This window comes from Ictalurus furcatus, chromosome 26 (assembly GCF_023375685.1).
Source record: "Ictalurus furcatus strain D&B chromosome 26, Billie_1.0, whole genome shotgun sequence".
NCBI classification, from domain to species: Eukaryota; Metazoa; Chordata; class Actinopteri; order Siluriformes; family Ictaluridae; genus Ictalurus; species Ictalurus furcatus.
The window spans coordinates 9,899,366-9,921,308 of record NC_071280.1 but is presented as its reverse complement, the minus strand read 5'-3'; the positions used below and the strand labels follow the sequence as shown (position 1 = coordinate 9,921,308).

The window sequence follows — 21,943 nt, the reverse complement described above, 5'->3', positions numbered from 1 at the left end:
AACCGGAAACTCAGAATTTAAGCATCAAATAAATCTCTTGCACAACTGAAGATTGCATATCGATTGTAAACATTGATACACAAGTCGTTCAGGTCGGATTATTCCTTTAATGAGCTTACTATTTAGAATAATAATTTTGATTGTCACTATTCCGTTGCCGTTGGTATTACACAACTGCACATTGTTGGAACAGATGGTCTACGCTACGAAGCCATGTAGTCAATAAAAATAAAGTCAGTGCAACCTTTGAGGAACGTCAAAACATCATTAACTTTCCGTCATCAATGCAAAATCATATTGATGGTATTTCTGTCTCACTTTCTCTCATGAATTCAGTAGCGGCCCTTCGGACACAGTCATACACGAGCCAGAATTCAATGAAATGTAGACAGAGCAGCGATATTTGACTTGTAGCTTCGTGGAATGGGTGTGGTTTGTTTGCTTAACTTTTCTAGGAAGACATGTTTCGTATGATTTAAAATGAGTTAAATGCAAGTAGGAAATTTAAACTCGCTCACATAGAGAAATGAAAAAGACCACTATGTAAATAATTGGAACTATGTAAAAGATAAGACGAGTACACCAAAATAGCGTTTTCACAGCTGAGACATTTTCTATTGTTAACAAAAAGGCGACCAGTCAAGCTGGAAGGAATACGCCTTTACAACACACAGCCGGAGAGAATGAGTACAGACTAAGGAAAATGGTCTGAATGATTGACTTTTTAGTTGGTCGTCTGGTTTATTTAGTTTTTACTGCTTTTATTGACAAAACGGTATCACGGTATAGATCAGGATTTCACTGTGTTTTGGTTTTTTTTTGTGATTGTTGCGGAACAAAATGCTTGATTTTGCTGCAGCTTTTTTAAAAAAATATGCGATGCAGTACAGTACACTATAACTGTCACCAGGCCAAACCTCAGAAAAGTATCATATCATATCATTATATCTCTCTTCTGCAGCACAAGACCGGTCTTCCCATCAGCACGTACTTCAGTGCCGTGAAGCTGCGCTGGTTAATGGACAACGTAGAGGAGGTGCACAAGGCCGTGCTTTCACACACAGCCATGTTCGGGACCATCGACTCCTGGCTCATATGGGTACGTTAAAGAATGATCATGAAAATGAGTCTTTATTGGTCACATATACATTACAGCACACAGTGAAATTCTTTTCTTCGCGTACCCCAGCATGTCAGGAAGCATGATACGGCGCCCCTGGAGCAGAGAGGGTTAAGGGCCTTGCTCAAGGGCCCAACAGTGGCAGCTTGGCAGTGCTGGGGCTTCCACCCCCGACCTTACGATCATTAACCCAGAGCCTTAAACGTCAAGCCACCACTGCCCCTTATAGATGCAGAAGATTGTGAGGGGGAAAAACGCATTTGATTAAGAAAACCTAAATCATATTTATAGTCGAAATCCTAAAATTCTATCATGCTTAATTGCGTATACGGTGTTCTAACTATTTACTTCTTAGTCCACTCCACACCACGGCTAAAATTGAAAATTCCAATATGAATTTTTTGGCACAATATTAAACTCACTATTAAATATCACTCTCATTATAAATCAACAGAAAACAGCATTGTAGATCCCAAAACCATGAGTAATGCAAACCTTTGGCCTGAAAAGTTTGTTAGGTGTCTTTCATTGTACAGTATCAGTGGGTCACTAGCTGGCCGTCATATGCTCGCTGTTTTTCAGTGTCTAACTGGAGGAAAGAAGGGAGGTGTCCATGTAACAGACGTGACCAATGCAAGCAGGACCATGCTCTTCAATATACACACTATGGACTGGGATCCAGACCTCTGCAAGTAAGATACAGACAGCCACACACACACGACACGGCCTGTAGTTCTGTTACTGAATGCCACGTTTGTGTTTAGATGCTAAAGAATGTGAAGTAATTTTACGGCTGGTTTGTTCGTTAAACTGGAATGTGTTTTGTTCCAGCTATTTTGGCATACCAATGGAGATTCTGCCAAAAGTAAGGAGTTCTTCCGAGATCTACGGTTTAATGGTAAGCTCAGTGGAATAGCTTGGTGACCTTTTATATTGTGCGAAGGTATTCAGTTCGTTTGAGCTACATTTCAAGAATATACTCACAATTATCTGTAATGTTGAAGTGCAAAGAAAATCTGTGTAGTTTTCCAAAAAAAAATGTAAAAGTTGTGATTTCATTAGTATTCCCCTTCACAGCTGTGAAACCACTAAATGAGTTCTGGTGTGTAGCTTCATGAAATCCCAATTAAATCAACTTCATTCCAGGTTGTAGTTCAAATAGGTGAATACTCACGCAGGCAACTGTATACAGTCCCCTCCGAAAGTATTGGAACAGCAAGGCCAGTTCTGTTTTTGCTATACATTGAAGACATTTGGGTTTGAGATCAAAAGAAGATGAATGAGACAATAGATCAGAACTTCAGCTTTCATTTCCTCATATTTACATCTAGATGTGTTAAGAGACTTAGAACATAGCAGCTTTTTGTTTGAACCCACCCATTTTTTTTCAAATGATCAAAAATATTGGAACACGCGACTGATGGGTGTTTTGCGCTGCCCAGGTGTGCCATGTTCAATTGATTGTTTAAAGAATGAAATAGCTCTGAATGTCTTCTCTTGGTTTGATCCCTGGGTTTCACCTGTGAAGACTGCATTTGCTGTTAAAAAGGATAAACCAACATGAAGACCAGAGAGCTGTGTAACGGGCTCACTAATCTTTATTAAGGATGCTCATGGTGCTAGCAGCAGAATGAATTCAGAAGTCAACAGAAACAATCTGTCTTCCAGTTTAAAAAGAAATGAATCCGATCTAATTGGGAGGAACTACAGTACAAGCCTGGAATAGCAACACAAAAGAAGAATGTAACAGTTTGGTGATGTCAGTGGGTCACCAGCTTGAGCATAGGATATGCAACCAAATATTAAGTGTTGTTTACTTTAAGACTATCTGTTCCATTACTTTTGCTTGCCTAAAAATTGGATGTTCTGCCACAAAAGGTGCCGTGTTCTTATTTGTTTAGCACACCTAGATGTAAATATCAGGAAATGAAAGTTGAAATTCTGATATATCGTCTCATGTATTCATCTTTTTATCTCAAACCCAAATGTCTTAAGTGCAAAAACAAAAGAATGGGCCTTGCTGTTCCAATACTTTGGGAGGGGACTGTATAATTAATTTAATCATTTTTCATAATTCTAAAAAAAAAATACAAAAAAAAAATTATCCACAGTAATGGGGTGGAAAAAACAGAAAAAAGAGACTTCCTTTATTTCATTTTTATTATGAAATTTCAATGTCCCTGATTAGATTTGCAATTAATTCCCATGTGCAAATAATTCCCGATTATTCTTTTTTATCACAATCAAACCTTTGTGTCTCTTTGGGCTTTCTGATAGAAAATCAGTTCTAGTCTGGTGAGTAGGTCTTGACTAATATTATTGACAATGTCATTCCTGGGAAAAACGAGTCTCTTTTCCCTTCCCCTGGTTGGCTTTGATGTCCCTTTTATCCCATTCCATCTAGCGGTGCATTTCCAACACGAAAACTACATCGACTTGATTATCTGAGCAAGGCTCAGTTGCAGGAGGGTCTAGAAGTCTGAATGTACTCAAAACAACACTTTCTTTATCCCATTATTTATACTGGTACAGTTCTGGTCAAAATGATTGGCACCTTGCTATACTATCTTCTGAAAACTACCATGGTGTATACACTATCAGCCATAACATTAAAACCACTGTCAGGTGAAGTGAATAGCATTGATTATCTCATTACAGTGTGATATATTAGGAAGCAAGTGAACAGTCAGTTCTTGAAGTTGATGTGTTGGAAGCAGGAAAAATGGGCAAGCGTAAGAATCTGAGTGATTGTCCTTGGCACGGGCAAAATTATGATGGCTAGACGACCGGGTCAAAGCATCTCCAAAACGGCAGGTCTTGTGGGGTGTTCCCGGTATGCGGTGCTTAGTACCTACCAAAAGTGGTCCAAGGAAGGAGAACCGGTGAACCAGCGACAGGGTCATGGTACAACCCTTCATGGCAGCAGTATTCCCTAATGGCAGTGGCCTCTTTCAGCAGGATAATGCGCCCTGCCACACAAATTCCCCAGATCTCAGTCCGATTGAGCATCTGTGGGATGTGCTGGACAAACAAGTCCGATCCATGGTGCCAGAAATTACAGCATACCTTCAGAGGTCTTGTGGAGTCCATACCTCGACGGGTCAGAGTTGTTCGGGTGGCACAAGGGGGACCTACACAATATTAGGCAGGTGGTTCTATGGCTGTATAATATGTATACATTTATTTGTATGATACAAAGCAGCACAGTCTCAAAAATAACAATTAAACAGAAAACTGGTGAAAATAGTCCAAAAACCGAAACGTTACTATGATGAAGTAATGTCTGCCTTTTCAGATCAGTGAGCCTTCCCTGTTTGTAAGCAATTACTTTAGAACTTATAATATCTATCATAAAAAATTGAGAGCTTCAAATCAAATCCATCTCCAAAAACCTTTTCATCTGCAGGTTACAGTGTTCTTGAGTTTTTTTGAGGGTTTTTTTTTGCCACTCATGGAACTGTGCAGGGCCTCTTAGGACAGGACATGGAGGGAAGAGAATATTGACCAAACAAATCTTCAAATCCTGGTGCTGTTGAGAAGCATCATGTGTATCATACAGAGACCTTAAACCGGGAATAGTGGTTCCAATAAATAGGCATGACGGATCTTTGGCCAAATTTACTGTACTGAAAAATAATCAACATGAAGCCCTGCGATGGATTGACACCCTGACCAGGGTGTATGCCGCCTTGTGCCCCATGCTCCCTGGGATATGCTCCAGGTTCCCCATGACCCTGAAAAGGATAAACGGTATAGAAGATGGATGGATGGATGGATGAATCAACATGAATACCTTCTGATTTGAGAATTGAACGATGCTGTGCTATTAAAAAAAAAGTTCAAAGGCTGTCTTTTTGTTGTGTAACCTTGGACATCCTGTTAAAAGATTCTGACGAAAATACTTTTTCGAGATATTATACGATATACCTCAAAATAATATTGACCAGAACTGTAAATTTACCAGTACAACTCTTCATGGTTAGCAGGCTCAGGCTTTTATTCCCTTCTGTACACTGGATTTGTCTATTTTAACTGGTCGTTGGAAATGTACTGGGTGACTTTCTTCGTTACACAGCACACTGGCTGGATGCCATGAGCTGACTTCACCTGCCGTTAGCCACTAGATTCAGAGCTGTCTTTCCAAACAGCACTTGAGGATTTTGTTGCTGACCCGGTGGCCGTCCTGTGGATCTCTCCTTCATGTCTCTGCATGCTCACAGCTTTAAAAAAAAATAAAAATAAATAAAAAAGTTTTTATTTTGCTTAGAAAACTGAATAAGGGGCTGGTTGATATGGCATGCTTTAATCACTGAGTAAAGTAGTTCACACACATTAAATTGTATACTGTTGGTGGAGGCGTTTTGATTTTTTTTTCCCCCCTTGTGCATTTACTGAAGTAAACTGGGGTGAATTGAAACCTTATTAACAATGATTGACAGTGGAGTCACTTTGAGATGAGTGGGAAAGTTTACTATGTCATTGTCTTGTTCATTTATTTATTTATTTGTTTTTCTATTTTGCTTTCACAGAAATCTGGTCCCCTCACTGGTGTTCCAATATCAGGGGTAAATTGCATTTTCTTATTTCTTACTGTCAGATAATTTTACTGTATATTTTTATATGAATAAGTATTTAATATCAGCCTGAAGTACTTGCGTTCTCTCACTGAAGTGTCTAGGGGACCAGTCTGCCGCTCTGGTGGGACAGATGTGTTTTCAGGACGGCCAGGCCAAAAACACGTACGCCTCATTTTTATTTCTCTTTCACATGTTGTTGCTTGGTGAGATCATCATCATCATATCAGCGATAGTTCATATGACAATACGCATGCATTATCGAATCATATGCTTGAAGTTCATCATACAGTCGTGTGAAAAAATAAGTACACCCCATGGAAATTGTTGGCTTTTTTGACATATTTGGGCAAGCAAACGTTTGATAGATTGTATCACCTTTTATTAATAGGCACTGTTTTCAAAGACGATCAAATGTTTGCTTGTCCACATGTGTCAAAAAAGCCAACAATTTCCATGGGGTGTACTTATTTTTTCACATGAATGTAGGTATTGATAGGAGGTTTTAGAAAACCCAAGTGTATCTCCAGCGCATGCTGTTATAGGAAAATAATCAGCGACAGAGCGGTGTCCTATCGTTGCAACCCCAGAATTGATGTTTTGTTCCTCTTATACCAGAGTCATTTCCCAGATTCAGAGGTTTACCGAAGACGTCATGTTTTTCAAATTTTTATCTGTTTACAGTTGCATTTTATTCTTGCGGAGCATCCATGAGACAAAGTGTTATTGCGCGAGTGATAACTTGAGGTGACTTCTTTCATGGAGGCGCCACAACATAACCATAAATACAGGATCTCCTAAAAGTCTCCATACTTAGGGGGCTGTGTGCGCCAGCACCACGCTGGTTGTGCCTTCGTTAGTGGATGTGAAATAAATAAATATGTGTTCGAAGTGGTTAGTTGCTGTGGTATACGAGGAATAAAACACTTAAGGTCATGCTGCTATAGGAAAGTAATCAGCGTTGGAGTGGTAACGGTAAACTCCACTTTGCTCTGCTTATCACTCTGTCATTAATTACTTCTTTAATAGAGATTGCAATTTTGTCTGAACTAAATTTTGCCAATTAACTAAATATCTCAGCGTGAGCTATGAGGGAGCTAAATCTTTACAGATGCAGAGCCCCCTGTGTCACGCACATACAGTATTTTTAGGCTACCATTGAGCACTTGTACATTTCGGAGACATTACCTCCGTCTGTTCTACCTCCATGTTGCCTATAAATAATTACTTTACAGTCATTCATTTATTATTATATTTGTTTACTGGCATGTTAGCAAAGGTACTATTTAAGCATTATTTCTGGGGGTTGATGGGGTTCCTGATTGGCGCCAAAAGCATTCAAGATCACGAGCTTGAATGTCGACCATGTCACTGCCAGCCGTGGCTGGGAGCCGAGAGACCAAACTTGGCCGTGCTCTCCGAGTGGGACGGATGGCTTGAGGGGGATGATCAATCCCCTGTCGATCACAGCAGCATGTATGTGGAAGACGGTAGACACAGTGGACGTTTCCTCTGACCGTGTAACGCAGCATAAGCTTCAGCTTGAAAAGATGCAGTGGTGTCTCTGAGGAAGCGCATGTTGGCTCCCCAATTGGTAGTTGTCGCTTGTGGGTAGGAGATGGCCAAGACCAATTTAGGGAGAAAATGAAACCTTTTATTTGTCCTTGTTGTCATGGTTATATTCTAACATGCTTAAATATTACCAGAAGCGTCGATTACGAACTGTATTGAAATGATTTCTTAGAGCCAATCATGAATGAGTATTTTCTAAACCATGGATGGATATAACAACTTAAGAGCCTAAGACCAACAGTCGCATCTTGTCCATCCATCCATCTTCTATACCGCTTATCCTTCCTTCAGGGTCATAGGGAAACCTGGAGTATATCCCAGGGAGCACCGGACACAAGGCGATTTACACCCTGGACAGGGTGCCAATCCCTCGCAGGGCACACTAGTCACATCGTGTATTTTTGTTCAATCTAAATAATTTAACATGAAATGGCTGAACTCGTGTTTTATTTTTTTGTTTTTGTTTTTTTTGGCGCTGTCATCCATCCTTGACTCATATCTCTCTTCTTTCAGTTATGGGACTGGCTGTTTCCTGCTCAGAAACACAGGAACAAAGGTATTCCTCATTCACTGCTACTTGTAGAAGCTTAATATACATCCGTGTTTGTTTCTGTCTAAGCTCTCTGTCTTACTTTGTTCTGTAGCCGGTAATGTCAGATCATGGTCTCTTAACAACAGTAGCGTATAAACTGGGTCGAGACAAGCCAGCCTGCTATGCATTAGAGGTAACATTCTCGATGCTGTCCTTAATCCAGATCTCTTATTCCATCTTTAATGCATCCTTGCTATAAAAAAATAAACTTTACGTGAGTGAATGAAATGGTATCCTTCATTACCCAATAGCTGACTTTTTATAATTCTTCGTTAGGGTTCAGTTGCCATAGCAGGGGCGGTGGTGCGCTGGTTGAAAGATAACCTCGGGATTATACAAAGTTCCACAGAGCTCGGTGAGTTGAGATGAAAAAAAATAGATTGAAAATGCCAACATGAGGTAGTACAGCATATTAATTATTTTTACCAGAGGTGAAAAATTTCTTTTCAGCCTGTTTAGGGGTGTCCGTGTTCAGCATTGAATTTATTTGTGATGTCACACTCTACGCATGGCACATATGAAAGTAGACACACTGCTTTAAGAATTTGTAGGTTTTAAAAAGAAAAGTATTTCTTTCTTTTTTTTTTTTCCCCTAGCCTACTAGGTCTGTTTTATCTCTGTAGCAGTGTTATTGTAGAGAGTTGTGAATTATTTGCCCAGCAGAGGGCGCACACTCCTCCTCTTTCCCATTGCTCTACTCACTAGCAGCTAAACACTCTTCACACAGAAACCCAACAGTGTCCTGACTCGTCTTATAACAGACTTGCGGTGATAAAATAATTCATTTGTTTATACTGATTGAAAATGTCTGATAAATCGATTTCCATTTCGCAGTTTGGCGCAAAAGGAACATGAGAATGTGTTAAACACAGTATACGCATTATCATAGCTTTGAGCGCACAAAGTGTTGCACAATTTTTCACCCTGGGTCCTGCTGTCCATGATGGAAAAATGTTCTCTTGTTCCACAGAGAAACTGGCCGCTGATGTTGGAACATCGTACGGCTGCTACTTCGTCCCCGCGTTTTCAGGTCTCTACGCCCCCTACTGGGAACCGAGCGCCAGAGGGCAAGTTAGAGTTTTTAAGTGGTTTAAAGACTTTAAATGCAGAATCATGTGATAACAGGTTTAAATGTGTACCTTGCGTGCATGAAACACATTATTGTTTATTTTTATATTAAAATCAAAGGTTGAATTGTGCGTTTTTTTGGTTTGTTAATTTTCATTCTCCGAACAGAATCATCTGTGGTTTAACTCAGTTCACGAACAGGAGTCACTTGGCCTTCGCTGCTCTTGAAGCGGTCTGCTTTCAGACACGAGAGGTACAGTGTACGCGTATAGAAATAATCATCCTGTTGTCTTTAGTCATGAACACATGCACCGTGCAGTTACGGACACTAATATGAGAAGAATCAGTAAAGTGACTCGTGACTCATATTTGCGCTTCAGATCCTGGATGCGATGAATAAGGACAGTGGGATTCCTCTGACTCAGCTGCAGGTAGACGGAGGCATGACCTCGAACAGACTCCTCATGCAGCTCCAGGCTGATATTCTCTGCATTCCAGTCGGTAAGTCTCCCTTGTGAGTTTCTATTTCACAGATGTCTTTGAAATCGAGTAAAACTGGGGGGTTTGTGAGGGGGCGGTAGGGTTAGGTTACGGGCATTCCAGACGAGTGAGCTTATTACTAAGCCTTAATAATATTGAAAGCTGAAATAGCCTAAACCCATCTAATAATCCGAGATGAGCTAACCCTTTTACACTGATTGCATGAAAAATTCCAGCGTAGCATAAAACATCGACTGGAATTTCCCAAATTTGGAAAGATGCACATTATTTCATTTACCCAGTTAGTGTGATGTGGGAAGTCTTTTATTAGTCTGTATGTCACATATTAATCTCAGGCATCAGTGTCACCTCAAAATCTTTATTCAAATGTCTCATTAAACAGAAAATAAACAGTGCAGTAAAATGAATACCCAATCAAATATTCTACATTGTATAATAAGTAATATATAGAGTTACATATGTATCCCTACTTAGCAATGTGTGTGCCATTGACTTATCATCTGTTACCTTTGTATGATATTTTGATATTTATAAAGACCAGTCAAGTCACCCATCATTTTTTTTTTCTTCCCCCTCCTGCTCTTTTCTTCAGTTTAGAGAGTTTCATTTAATTTCCTAAACATATCTGTGTGTGTCTGTGCCTGTGCGCTCACAGTGAAGCCGTCCATGCCGGAGACGACCGCTCTCGGAGCAGCCATGGCAGCAGGAGCAGCAGAGGGCGTCAGTGTGTGGAGTTTGAATCCTGAAGACCTCACTGAGGTCACCTCTGAGAAATTCGAACCCCAGATCAACCCCGAGGGTAAGACCGCTCCAGCCATGTTAACCGCACGATGAATGTTTGATCATTCCATCTGTCCAAACGACTACAATCAGGGGAAAAGGTGGAATTCAGGTGTGATCGTGTAGCTAAGACAGCAGGTGGTTCATTTAATTCGGCGTAAAACCAAACGAGCAACGAACCCAACATTTACACTTCCCGATGATCCACAAACGGATTAACAGTGAAATACGAAAGCAAGTTTTAATCTACATTTTTCTTCTTTGGCTTTGCAAGACCCAAACTTTTTTTTGCATGATATCTGTTTTCTAGATTCATCTCATGATCGTTCCTACAGTTTGTTTAGTGTCACTGTAATTTGTCTATTAAAGACTGTTAAAGTCTAGTAATGTATTTTCCTGTGATAAATGTCTTGCTTTGTAAATTGAGAAATTTGATGGGTTGAGAAATCTGTGGGTTTCCCTCCCCCCCTTTCTAAATAGAGAGCGAGTTCCGTTACGCTCGCTGGAAGAAGGCCGTCCAGAGAGCCATGAACTGGGAGACTACAGAGCCAATCTGCAATGGAAACGGTTTGTGTCTCCACTTTTGTTCTCCGTGTTTTGTTTTTTTTTTCAAAATCCAGCAAATGAAACAGAGCGGGAATAGTAGGATGTTCAAAACATCCAAAAACAGGAAATGTGTCACAGTGACGCAAATAATTTTTTATGAAGTAAACAGACTCGTATGCATGGGACGTTGCAGTCCTTTTTAAAGTCACGTATCTCTCATGTTGTCATGTTTATTAATTCGAATAACCAAGTAACTTGGTAACTGTTTGTGTCTGGTAAGATGTTTAATCTACAATTAAATATTTACTTTATTATTATTATTAACTATGAATAAATAATGCAACAAATTCATATGTTTTAGAAACGCCACCCAATTTTCAGTGAAATTTCAAAGAGAAATGTTTTTATCAGTAAACATCATTAACAAAAATTTCCAGCCAGACCTTTGGCGTCAGGTGCTCGAGACGTCAGGAGTATGCAGAAACGTCACAGATGTTGCTTGATCCAACCAAATCAGTAGTTGCTCACGTGTCTCCTTTCTCTCTCTCTGATATTGCATGAATTGGACCTGGGTTTCGGACAATCTCCAGAGGAATCTAATATCTTCAGTAGTGTTCCGCTGGGCTTTTACATTCTGGGTAGCATGTTTATGTTAATTGGAGCGAAATACATTGCAGGTCAGTGTGTGTTTGACACTGAGAGTGACCAATCCTTTGTGCATGCATGTGTGTTTATGCTGCGTTCGACTAAAGCTCGTAACTCGAATTTTCCGACCTCCGACTAGGAAACGCACGCTCGACTCAGAAAGTCGGGAAGGTTCTCAGTAACCCTGATTTCAGCATGTGACGTCATATCAACATGGCTGTTCACAGCATCAGCAGTAAACAAAGCAGCAGATACTTACCAAGCTGTGCTTTACTGTATATACAAGTATTTGCTTTAGATCAATGACTATACAGATATATTAGCTTATTAAATCTATAATACGGACTATACAGTTGACTGTTTTGAGGGGGTGAATATAAATCACTGTTTGCTAGCTAGCTTGTTGTTAAACAAAGATGAACAGAATACCAGGGCATCCACGATTCACTTTATAGCTTGAGCAGACGGAGGTCGGTTAATGACGTAATTACGAGCTCTGATGTCTGACTTAAGTCGGCGCAGCGTTAAATGCATACTATGTACGATTTTAATATTCCGTTGATCAATTTCAGACGACAGAATTTACAACTGTGACCAGCCGAAAGTGTGAAAAATCAAAACTACTAGGTTTTTACTAATAAAAACCTTTGTGTAACAATAAACTAAAGCATGATCCGTGTAAGGCTACATGAAACCTGCGTAAGCCCTTCATGAGAGCTGGCATAAACCTACATAAAGACTTGTTTATAAAGGTGTCTGCTGTCATAAAGGCTTGCTTTCAAAGTTTACCCACTGTACGTTAGAGCTTCCTAAGAACTGAGTTTGTAGTTCAGTGTATGTCTGATAGGTCACCTATCTGGTATGTAGTGATGTAATAAAAGCCATTTATGATGTAGTTATTGCTTGCCATGCGAGATTAGTTGGAAAATGAAACAAAAGTGTGTATAAATGTTGGAAGCAGAAATATACAATTGATTAAAGGCTAGAGGAAATGTACATAAGTGAAACACCAAATCTAAACCGAGCTACATAGTCAGCTGTCATGTGAACGCAAGTGCCATAACGCAACCATTTATGTCACTAGACTCCGGTGTTTTGGACAAAAGCAGTCTTTGACATTTGATGCCTGTTGGTATAAGCCTTTATTATTGTTTATTTAGGATTTTTTCAGTTGTCATGAAAGGTGTAAATGTCATGTAGCCTTATAAACACCATCCTTAATGAAAATGTGAATGAAACTCATCATGCATTGTCACTAAATAGTGTACCATTTATATTTTAGTATCCCAAAATGACTGGATTTGTCAGTTGAATTTGCTGTGGTATAAAATTTTTTTTTATAAATTCTAATTGTTTTTAAATTCTCTTATGTAACTATGCCTCGATATGAAATATGTCACACTCGGTGGCTTCTAGTGCTTTGAATCCTACATAGTATTGCTGATACCTCTTGTCAAAAAATGATGAGCATGAAAATTCTCCAAATATTTGTTTTAAAATACATGTCCTGTTTTTTTTTGTTGTTGTTTTTTTCATCTTCACCTCCTGACTGCTTTACATTGCCACATCACATTATTCCTCTAAAGCACCACTTTCTCGTTCTCTGATTTGTTGTTCATTTAAAATCTTACATGCAACTTGCTCATTTTGGGACAAACGTTTTTTTGTTTTTTTTTTCATTTCTCTGCACAGGTTACAAGTAAACTTCTTGAATCCTCTTCGATGTTGCATAATGAGAGAAGAACGTAGGATTTTAGGTATGGCCTCTAGTGTCCAGTCGATATCATGCTGTTCAACACTGGGCAATCCAGCTGTAGCTGCTAAGCTTACAACTTCACTCTCCAGGGACTATTGGACAACTGAATCATCTCTATGTGACCTCTAAACAATGAAGGATGTTTGTTTTTAACTTTTGGTACCTGGTTGCCATAGCTTGAGGTGTGAGTTGGCGATTTCTATGAACAAAACGAACAAAACACTTTTTGATTTCTGAAGTTGCACTGCACTGTTGTACCCATGAAGAAACAGCTGGCAGCCTGAACACCTTCATCTGACTCAAGCTGGTTGCTATAGCTCCTTGATCTTCTTTATGTAGATTAACTTGTGGCTCAGTCCACATCTTCATTATCAAATCATGCATTAGAAGGTGCCAATAGTAGGAATGGTTCAAGATATGGGAGCACTAAGGTACAAATCATGGCATGTACTGTATGAGGATGTTTTACCTTCATAGGGTTTTGTATGGTTGTTCATTACTGTTCCATTACTGTGAGATGCCAATCCCAAAATACTGTGGCTCCCAAGGTTGAAAAAGCTCATACTCAGTCCAAACACATCTTTTAGTGTTCTACTAGGACGTCAAACATTTTTAAAAAATAATAATAAATAAAAAAACACTGGAATTCAGAAAGTCGGTTCTAAAAAGGACGTCTAGAAAGGATAGTTGCTATGTTTTGAATTTTTGTTATATGTTGAGGTCTCTGAGCTTGGGACTGTGCTTTCCCATAATGTACTGTGCACATACATCACTTTTAATGCTGAGAATATTCACTGAAAGCAGTAAGGTGGTTTGCAAAAATACCAATCGAATCATTGTGTAATTAAGTAATCTAATGTTAGTTATGTCATCTGCGCTATATAGCTAGAGGTCTTGTTTGTTTTGTTCCTGGTTAACCTCGATTGAGATTTTAATAAATAAAAACCAATTATATTTTGGGTTATTGGCTTAGCTATCAACTAGGCTTCCATAGAATGAAAAAAAACCAACATCTTGACGTTGTCTTCTTTGTGACGAGGTATCTGACAAAATATGCTTGTAGCTTTATGCCATCCATCCGTTCGTCCATCTATTTTCTATACCGCTTATCCTACAGGGTCGTGGGGAACCTGGAGCCTGTCCCAGGGGGCATGGGGCACAAGGCGGGGTACACCCTGGACAGGGTGCCAATCCATCGCAGGACACAATCACACACACATTCACACACCCATTCATACACTATGGACACTTTAGACATGCCAATCAGCCTACCATGCATGTCTTTGGACTGGGGGAGGAAACCGGAGTACCCGGAGGAAACCCCCGCAGCACGGGGAGAAAATGTGTAGTCTGCACACACAGGGCAGTGGCAGGAATCGAACCCCCGACCCTGAAGGTGTGAGGCAAATGTGCTCACCGTGCGCCCTGTAGTTTTATTTTGAACATCAAAACCATGTTCAAAATCTGATGTATGGTTAAATGGTACTGTGTGTTCAGGTACAAAGTTATATATATTTAATATTGCAACGCTCCTTTCAAAACTGAAGCCATTTGTGCCTCTAGTAAATTTGGTTATGCATGTTCTTAGGACTACATAAGCCCTTTGTGAAAACTGATATAAACCTACATCTACATTTTATAAAGGATTATTGCACGTGGTGTCTAGTCATGTAAGATTGCGTTTTGAAAATTTTTTCAGGCTGTCCTGTTGCTGAAAGGAACCAACTAATGAGACAGATTGGCAAAAATAGATCACTGTATATATTTTCGGGAGATTACAAGTTCGAATCCCAACGACGCTACAGCTATACGGGGCTAGGAACCAAGGGAGCAAACTTGGGAGCTGTGATCTCTGGGTAAGAGGGATGATGTACTCTCTCTTGCTGTCAATCACAGCAACTTTAGCCAATCGTGGGTTCTCTGAGCTCATGTATGCGGAAGAGGGCAGATAGCGCTTTCTTCTGAGTGTGTTACGCTGCCTTTTGAGGCAACGTGTGCAGCAGTTTGAAGAGGTGACCCTTCCTGGTTGGTAGCTGTTGTATGATCGGGGAGAGCTGGATGGTGGATGGAAATTGGCACGTAACCAAATTGAGGAGAGAAAAAATCTACAGAATCAGCGGTCACGATGCATTAACATAACTGTGCCCTGAAGTGAAATAACACAACCTTATGTGTTTTTTTGTCAAATTGACAAAGCAGTCTTTGTGATGTAATAATAAAGGTTATGTCAGTTATCATAAAGTGCTTATAATAGGGGTCATTTACTTCTATGAGCACTCTTCTTAAGTAGTGTTAATGTAATTGTAATTATTTTTCCTTTTGTTTGCGTTTTAATAACCATGGTGATGGTATTAATCATGCCATTAAATCTATTTTTTTTTTCTTTTCTGATCACCTCTAGTTAACTATTCCAATGTGGAGTTAAGTCATAGTGATTAAATTACGTTGTCATAAATGAAAATATGAATTCTTCATTATCTTTTGATTACGCATTATCGAGGTCAAAAGCCAATGAACTTAAGATCGGTTTATTAGGCACCATGATGCTTTGCACTTCGTTTTATACGGTCAGCCTTTTCACCAACATACATTTTTGTATTTTATTACATTTTTTTGTAGATTTGTAAAAGGGACTTTTTTTTTTTTTTAGACATTTGTGTTTAACAAGAATTTATAATATATTCATGTGTATTTTTATTTATTTATTTTTTTATGCACTTGAATTGACCCTTACACTGTTTTAGCACTTACCAGTGGCCAGTGTTACTGAGGTATTTTGTCTCAAATCATGCACTTTGTGCACTTTTAGAACAAGTAGCACGTTCATACTCAGAAATGAAACAAATATACTTGACGTACTAGCAATTACAACTTTCTCTACACAGTGGAAGGTGGTATGGTGGTTTTAAATTTTCTAAATTGGAGAATGGCATGCCACGACAGACCAAAATGCAAACAAAAAAGTCTAGGTTTAATATTTTGGGGTTTTAAAATTGGTCGTTTCTGTGGAAGCTCTTTTGGTGCAGGTTAACGATATGAAGTGATCTGTCCATGTGATGCTTCGCCATTACTGTTCAACACTTAAACACTTGTTTGATTTAAGACTTGATCCTTCAAAAATATGGTATGTAGTACAAGTGCGTAGTGTATGGTTTAAGAATATAGTGCCCCATGCAGGATTTGAGACTTTTTTTTAGGGGTTTTCTTTTGTTTGTTTGATTGTTTTTGTTATGTTGGAACAAATGTATATTTTGTACATTTTTGCTTGAAATTCCCTCATATGTAAAAAATTTTGCTTTTGCTGCACATTAAAATGGTGGACTTGGTTAATATTCGGTTGTTTTGAAGAGTCTTTCTTTCAGTCTTTTAGGTTATTTTATATGCTGCCAGAAATAACATTATTTAGTACCAGTTGCTTAGGAATATGTTTATTTCATAGACAAATGTTATATTGAGCATGCAATGAGGTGGTAGAAAATAAATGCTGATTGTAGACTTACTATATATTTTTTCCATATACATGATTTTATTTACATTTAAGAAATGTGCCATGTGTTTGACTAACTATAAACAAACCAATTAATAACGATGTCAAAAGCACATAGCTAAATTGAATTGTAATTGAAAGTCAAAATGTAAATGTTCAGTATCTTAATATTCTTTGAAAGTATTGAAAGGAATATTTCAAATGTCTCAGTAATGTCTTGATTTTATATCCATTAATCCAAATGCTTGAAGCAACTTTCTTGTCATTTCATATGATTTCACAATTCATATGATTTTCTAACCGAGCTGACCGGCATGTCCTTAGGAAGAGAAAATGGTTATATGACTGTGGCATTTATTGCAAACACTGTAATATGTTATGGTGTCGTTGTTGGAAGGTCTTGGTATGTGTGCACACATACAGAAGGAGGTTCTGGCAGTTAGGAGAACCAATATTGCCAGCCTTATAGTAATATTGATCTTATTCATTCATTCGTTCATTCATAGTCAGCTGCTTTATTCTTGTCAGGGTTGTGGTGGAGCCAGAGACTATCCTGGGAACACTGGGTGTGAGGTGGGAAAACACCCTGGATAGGATCTCAGGGAACAATGCACACACACATTATTCACATCTAGGGGCAATGTAGCATAGCCAGTCCAGCTGGCATGTTCCTGGGATGTGGAAGGAAAAGGGAAAACCCAGAGGAAACTAAACACAGACAGTACCATGACCTCAGGATTGATGCAGAGAATGTGGTGGTGCTACACATGGGATATTAATTCTGTTTGTATAGACCTAGATAATAATAGCTTATTTTGGATGACTTTTTGCACAGTTCACTATCCATTGTCCACACCCTGCTGAGAATATTCCTCACAGAATTTCCAATGGTTATTATGGGATTTGTATTGGTTTTAATGGAAACTGTAATGGTCCCTGTGGGTCTGTACTGGTAATTTGTTACTTTCTATTGGATTCATGTTATGTCTAGTGTCACCAGAATCTTTGACTTTGCCTTTTATTGCATATCAAGCGTGAACACAAATATACTCAGCAAAAAATAAACATGCTCTCACATTCCACTGATTTTATTTCCAGTAGATTTCTTAACGTGTGAATATTTGTATTAACAGATTCAACAACTGAGACATAAACTGAACAAGTTCACAGATATTTGATGAACAGAAATGGAATAGTGAGTCCCTGAACAAATAGGGGGTCAATATTAAAAGTAACAGTCAGTATCTGGTGTCCACCAGCTGCTTTAAGTACTATAATGCATCTCATCCTCATGGACTGCACCAGATTTGTCAGTTCTTGCTGTGAGATGTTACTCCACTCTTCCACCAAGGCATTTGCAAGTTCTCGATCATGTTTGGAGGGACACATGGTTACATGTAATTTTCCACTGCAAGGTCGATCAGCTGTGCTTCCTGTCTCCCTGTAGCACTGTCTTAGGCGTCTTACATTACAGACATTGTGCTCTGGACACATCTGCAGTCCTCATGCAGGTCTATGGCATGTTCACACAGGAACCCTAGGCATCTTTCTTCTGGTGTTTTTCAGTCAGTAGAAAGGTCTCTTTAGTGTCCTCAGTTATTGTAACTGTCACCTTAATACATCATACTACGTAGTGGAAAGTATTTGGTAATGGTTTTAATGGTTGACAGCTGATGGGTTTTAATGGTATTTGTAGTGGAAACCATTAGAATTTTTCTGATGGTTTCGATAGTTTACCCCCGAGCAGGGCAGTCACTGATGCTACACATTAAAGAGATATAAAGAGGAAACGTTGCCAACAAACTGAGTTTCGCTCGTGCTTGCGAATCGGTTCAGCTGATTCACACTAAAGAGTCATTTTAAAGAAACCGAACGATTCGTCAACGAGTCATTTTTTGTTTGTTTGTTTTACAGCTGATTTGAACTGAACAATCATGGCAGAGAGCTCTCATTTCACCGAGGCGGATTACTATCAGGCGCGTTTTGACTCCAGAGCCTACATGAATAATTTTTACTGTCGTCCAGAAGGACACTCAGACGAGAAGAATTATCTTACTTTCGTGTTAGGATGCCTAAGCAGGACTTTTTCGACTGGTAAGGACTTTGAGAAACTGCAGCCATGAGTTTCTAATGTTACAGAATGTGTATTTTATCAAGAAAACATTATAACAGAGTGTATGTAAAAGAGTATTTAACATAGAGTTTCTTTCCAGCTATTAGTGACTCGTATCATCAGTCACATTTTTACTTCTAGTATCGAGTGTTTTCCTGTATACGTTTGAGTCTGACTTTGCGTGTGTCTCGCGCTCTCACGTCTCAGGCCAGTACAAAGGGCGGAGTCTGATTGAAGTGGGAAGCGGACCGACGATTCACACCGTAATCAGCGCGTGCGAGCACTTCGACGAGCTCGTGCTGTCTGATTTTGTAGACAAGAATCGCGAAGAAATCAGGAAATGGATACAGAATGAGGAAGGGTGCTTTGACTGGAAGCCCATCATTGAATATGTGTGTGAAATGGATAGTAAAAGGTGAGAAAGGATGTCAATGAAACCAAATTAACAACAACAATAATAATAATCATCATCATCAGTATAATAAATTAATCATTAATTCTACAATCACAGTGGCAAAAAGACAAATACAAAACTTTTTCCAATAAAAAAACTCAGGGACAAAAATAAAATAATAAAAAAAAACGTTAAACAACAGATTTCAATATGTATTTATTTTTCCCCAAAAAGTAAACTAACATTCAGGTGAGGAAAAAAATAAGTACAGCCTATAATTCAATAACATGTAGAACCACCTTTAGCAACAATAACTTTTTTTTTTTTTAATCAGTTTATCAGCATCATTGTGGAGAAATTTTGACCTACCCTTCTTTACAACATCGCTTCAGTTCATTGATGTTTGAAAGCATACTTATTCAGTCTTTTTCTGATCGTGCGGTCACGAACATTAACATTTAATGTGCTTACAGAGTCCTGTAGGTCACATGATGTAGCTCTTGGGGATTTCTTAATATTTTTGAGCATTAAACTGTCTTAAAATTCGCTGAGAAGATTGGAAATGGTCTTGAAGGCTCTGCATTTGTAAACAGCCATTCTTACTGTAGAATGGTGAATTTCCAATTGTTTGGAGATGGCCTTATAACCCTTCCCAGAATGATGAGCAGCAACAGGGGACATGACTGACTGTCTTTCCTTTTTGGCATTATATAGACACCAGAACAACTGCCAAAAGTTCTCCTTTTATAGAGGAAGTCACATTTCTTGATGATTAACTACTCTTGCACATTGGTCACTGCTTTAAACACTGACAGTAAAGACGCTGCTGCCTACATTTTAGAAAATTATATGGAAAATTCAAATGAATCCTGGAAACAAGTTCCATGAATGTTCCAGAATGTCCGATTCAAATTGGTCAGCGGTGTGAATCAAACTGTTACATCCATAGCTTTCAATCAGATAATCCTCAAACCAGAAATAGCCTAAACTAAACATGTTTACTTTTAAATACTTGTAACACCACTGATAAACAAATGTGTTGCACTTAAAGTCTTTTCTTTATCTAGAAATATATGACATTTTAAATATATTAAAATATGTTAAACCACCCGTGAAGTAAAAACTCAACAACAACAAAAAAACAGTTTGATACAACAATTGTAGAATTACCCTGATACTAATGCTACTAATAATAAACTAATAATCATAAAAGTAAATTAATAATAAAATGAACTGATTATAATATACTACGATGGCCACATAATTAAGTTTCTACTCTGTTCCTCCAGCTCCTCGGATGTGGAAGTGAAACTGAGACAGCGGGTGAAACAAGTGCTGAAATGTAACGTCCTCTCAGAAAATATTTTCTATCCGGAGAGCATTGAACCAGCAGAGTGTGTGATAACATCCCTATGTCTTGAGGCAGCGTGTAAAGACCTACAATCGTACAGAGATGCGTTGTGTAGCGTGGCAAAGCTGCTTCGTCCAGGTGGAGCTCTGGTGATGGTTGGGGTCTTAGGAGAGACGTTCTACTGTGTTGATCAAATCCGTTTCTCCTGCCTCAAAATAAGCAAAGCAAATGTTGAAGATATTCTCAGAAAGCTAGACTTCACTGTGCAGGAATTTAACATTTTTCCAGCACAAGATCGGGAGAACAACAAAGTTTCAGATTTTGAAGCTTTTTTCTTTCTTGTCGCTCTGAAGTCTACCAAGACAATTTAGGCATGCGCCACTAGGCTAGCTGGTTATAAGACATACTGCTTCACAGTTGATGTCAACATGGAGACTTTGTAAATGAAATCTTTTTACTTATAAATAAATAAATACAAAACTAACCCCATAATTGTCTGTTAGCTTTAAATATAAGCATATGACTTATCTGACATGGGTACTTAAATAGCTGCTTTTGTTAGCTCATTATTTCTAATTTGAATCTGAAAGTAGCAAGCAAATCCCATGCTTAGTACGCTAAAATGAATGACACGTATCGATGCTAATGTGTGTTTTACATGCAGGTCGAGGCAACTTTTGGTAGATTTGGGACAGGTCATTCATGAAGAGATCGGTGGCACCATTAATGCATATATCATGGCTTTAATTATTCATAAGATTCGAGGTGCCATGTGACGTTCCCATACAGCCCTCTTCAAAGGCGATTCCTGCATCTCAGCATCATTCAACTCCACAAGGATATAAAATATTTAATAAAAGTGTTTTTTAAAAAAGCATGTAGTCGTTTAATATGCTGTAATTTATGACCATGAAGTTTCCCATGCCGTTCAAGTTGATCAGCTAGAAATAACACAATGCCGAAGAGGTCTGGCTAATTTTTTATAAGTTAAAGCATTTTTATTTCTAAAATCAAGTTTGGGAGCAAAATTTTTTCCACACCTTTTTATATTGCTACTAGCATTTTGCTCAGAAATGAATGGAAATGAGCTATTGCGGTTTAAGCCGAGTGTGAAGTAAAATGGGACTAATAGGATGTATTGTAAAAACATGATCAGTCACATCGCTTTTATAACACATTTATCTTGTAAAATTGATGGATTAATGCAATATTTTCTTGTAATGATTCAATATTTTTCTCGTTATAATGAGACGCTGATGGTGTTTTTTTTCCATGTGTGACAGCACAGAGCTTCTGTAATTTAGAGTGATGCAATAAATGATGATTTTTTTTGTTTGCTTGTTTACTTAAAGAACCCATTAACGTGGCTTTTTTTTTTAAACATTTTTGTTGAGGACATAGAAAAAATGTGCACAGTGTTACCATTAGGTGAAAGGAATCTTGT

At 38.6% G+C, this 21,943-nt stretch overlaps 2 protein-coding genes across 4 annotated transcripts in view; both read left to right on the top strand.

Moving 5' to 3' along the window:
- gk (glycerol kinase) overlaps window positions 1-16,486 on the top strand; it is a 20,859-nt gene extending 4,373 nt beyond the window's left edge. The window contains exons 6-20 of one of the 3 annotated variants that reach the window (XM_053615669.1): window positions 962-1,099; window positions 1,703-1,812; window positions 1,952-2,018; window positions 5,650-5,685; window positions 5,792-5,859; window positions 7,780-7,822; window positions 7,911-7,991; window positions 8,135-8,213; window positions 8,829-8,925; window positions 9,095-9,179; window positions 9,307-9,427; window positions 10,083-10,226; window positions 10,688-10,774; window positions 11,344-11,430; window positions 13,091-16,486. In XM_053615669.1, the coding sequence (XP_053471644.1) occupies window positions 962-1,099; window positions 1,703-1,812; window positions 1,952-2,018; window positions 5,650-5,685; window positions 5,792-5,859; window positions 7,780-7,822; window positions 7,911-7,991; window positions 8,135-8,213; window positions 8,829-8,925; window positions 9,095-9,179; window positions 9,307-9,427; window positions 10,083-10,226; window positions 10,688-10,774; window positions 11,344-11,430; window positions 13,091-13,101 (1,254 nt within the window). In that variant the 3' untranslated portion in view covers window positions 13,102-16,486. Of the gene's footprint in view, window positions 1-961; window positions 1,100-1,702; window positions 1,813-1,951; window positions 2,019-5,649; window positions 5,686-5,791; window positions 5,860-7,779; window positions 7,823-7,910; window positions 7,992-8,134; window positions 8,214-8,828; window positions 8,926-9,094; window positions 9,180-9,306; window positions 9,428-10,082; window positions 10,227-10,687; window positions 10,775-11,343; window positions 12,666-13,090 lie in introns of those variants that run through there. The other 2 variants (XM_053615670.1, XM_053615668.1) reach the window with 2 other exon arrangements.
- Window positions 16,487-18,405: 1,919 nt separating this feature from the next.
- zgc:64002 (uncharacterized protein LOC393330 homolog) lies at window positions 18,406-21,853 on the top strand. Its single transcript, XM_053615309.1, has 3 exons — window positions 18,406-18,735; window positions 18,962-19,169; window positions 20,438-21,853. Exons 1-3 carry the CDS (start codon window positions 18,576-18,578, stop codon window positions 20,868-20,870), a joined length of 801 nt encoding a protein of 266 aa, XP_053471284.1. The 5' UTR covers window positions 18,406-18,575; the 3' UTR covers window positions 20,871-21,853.
- The last annotated feature ends 90 nt before the right edge of the window (window positions 21,854-21,943 follow it).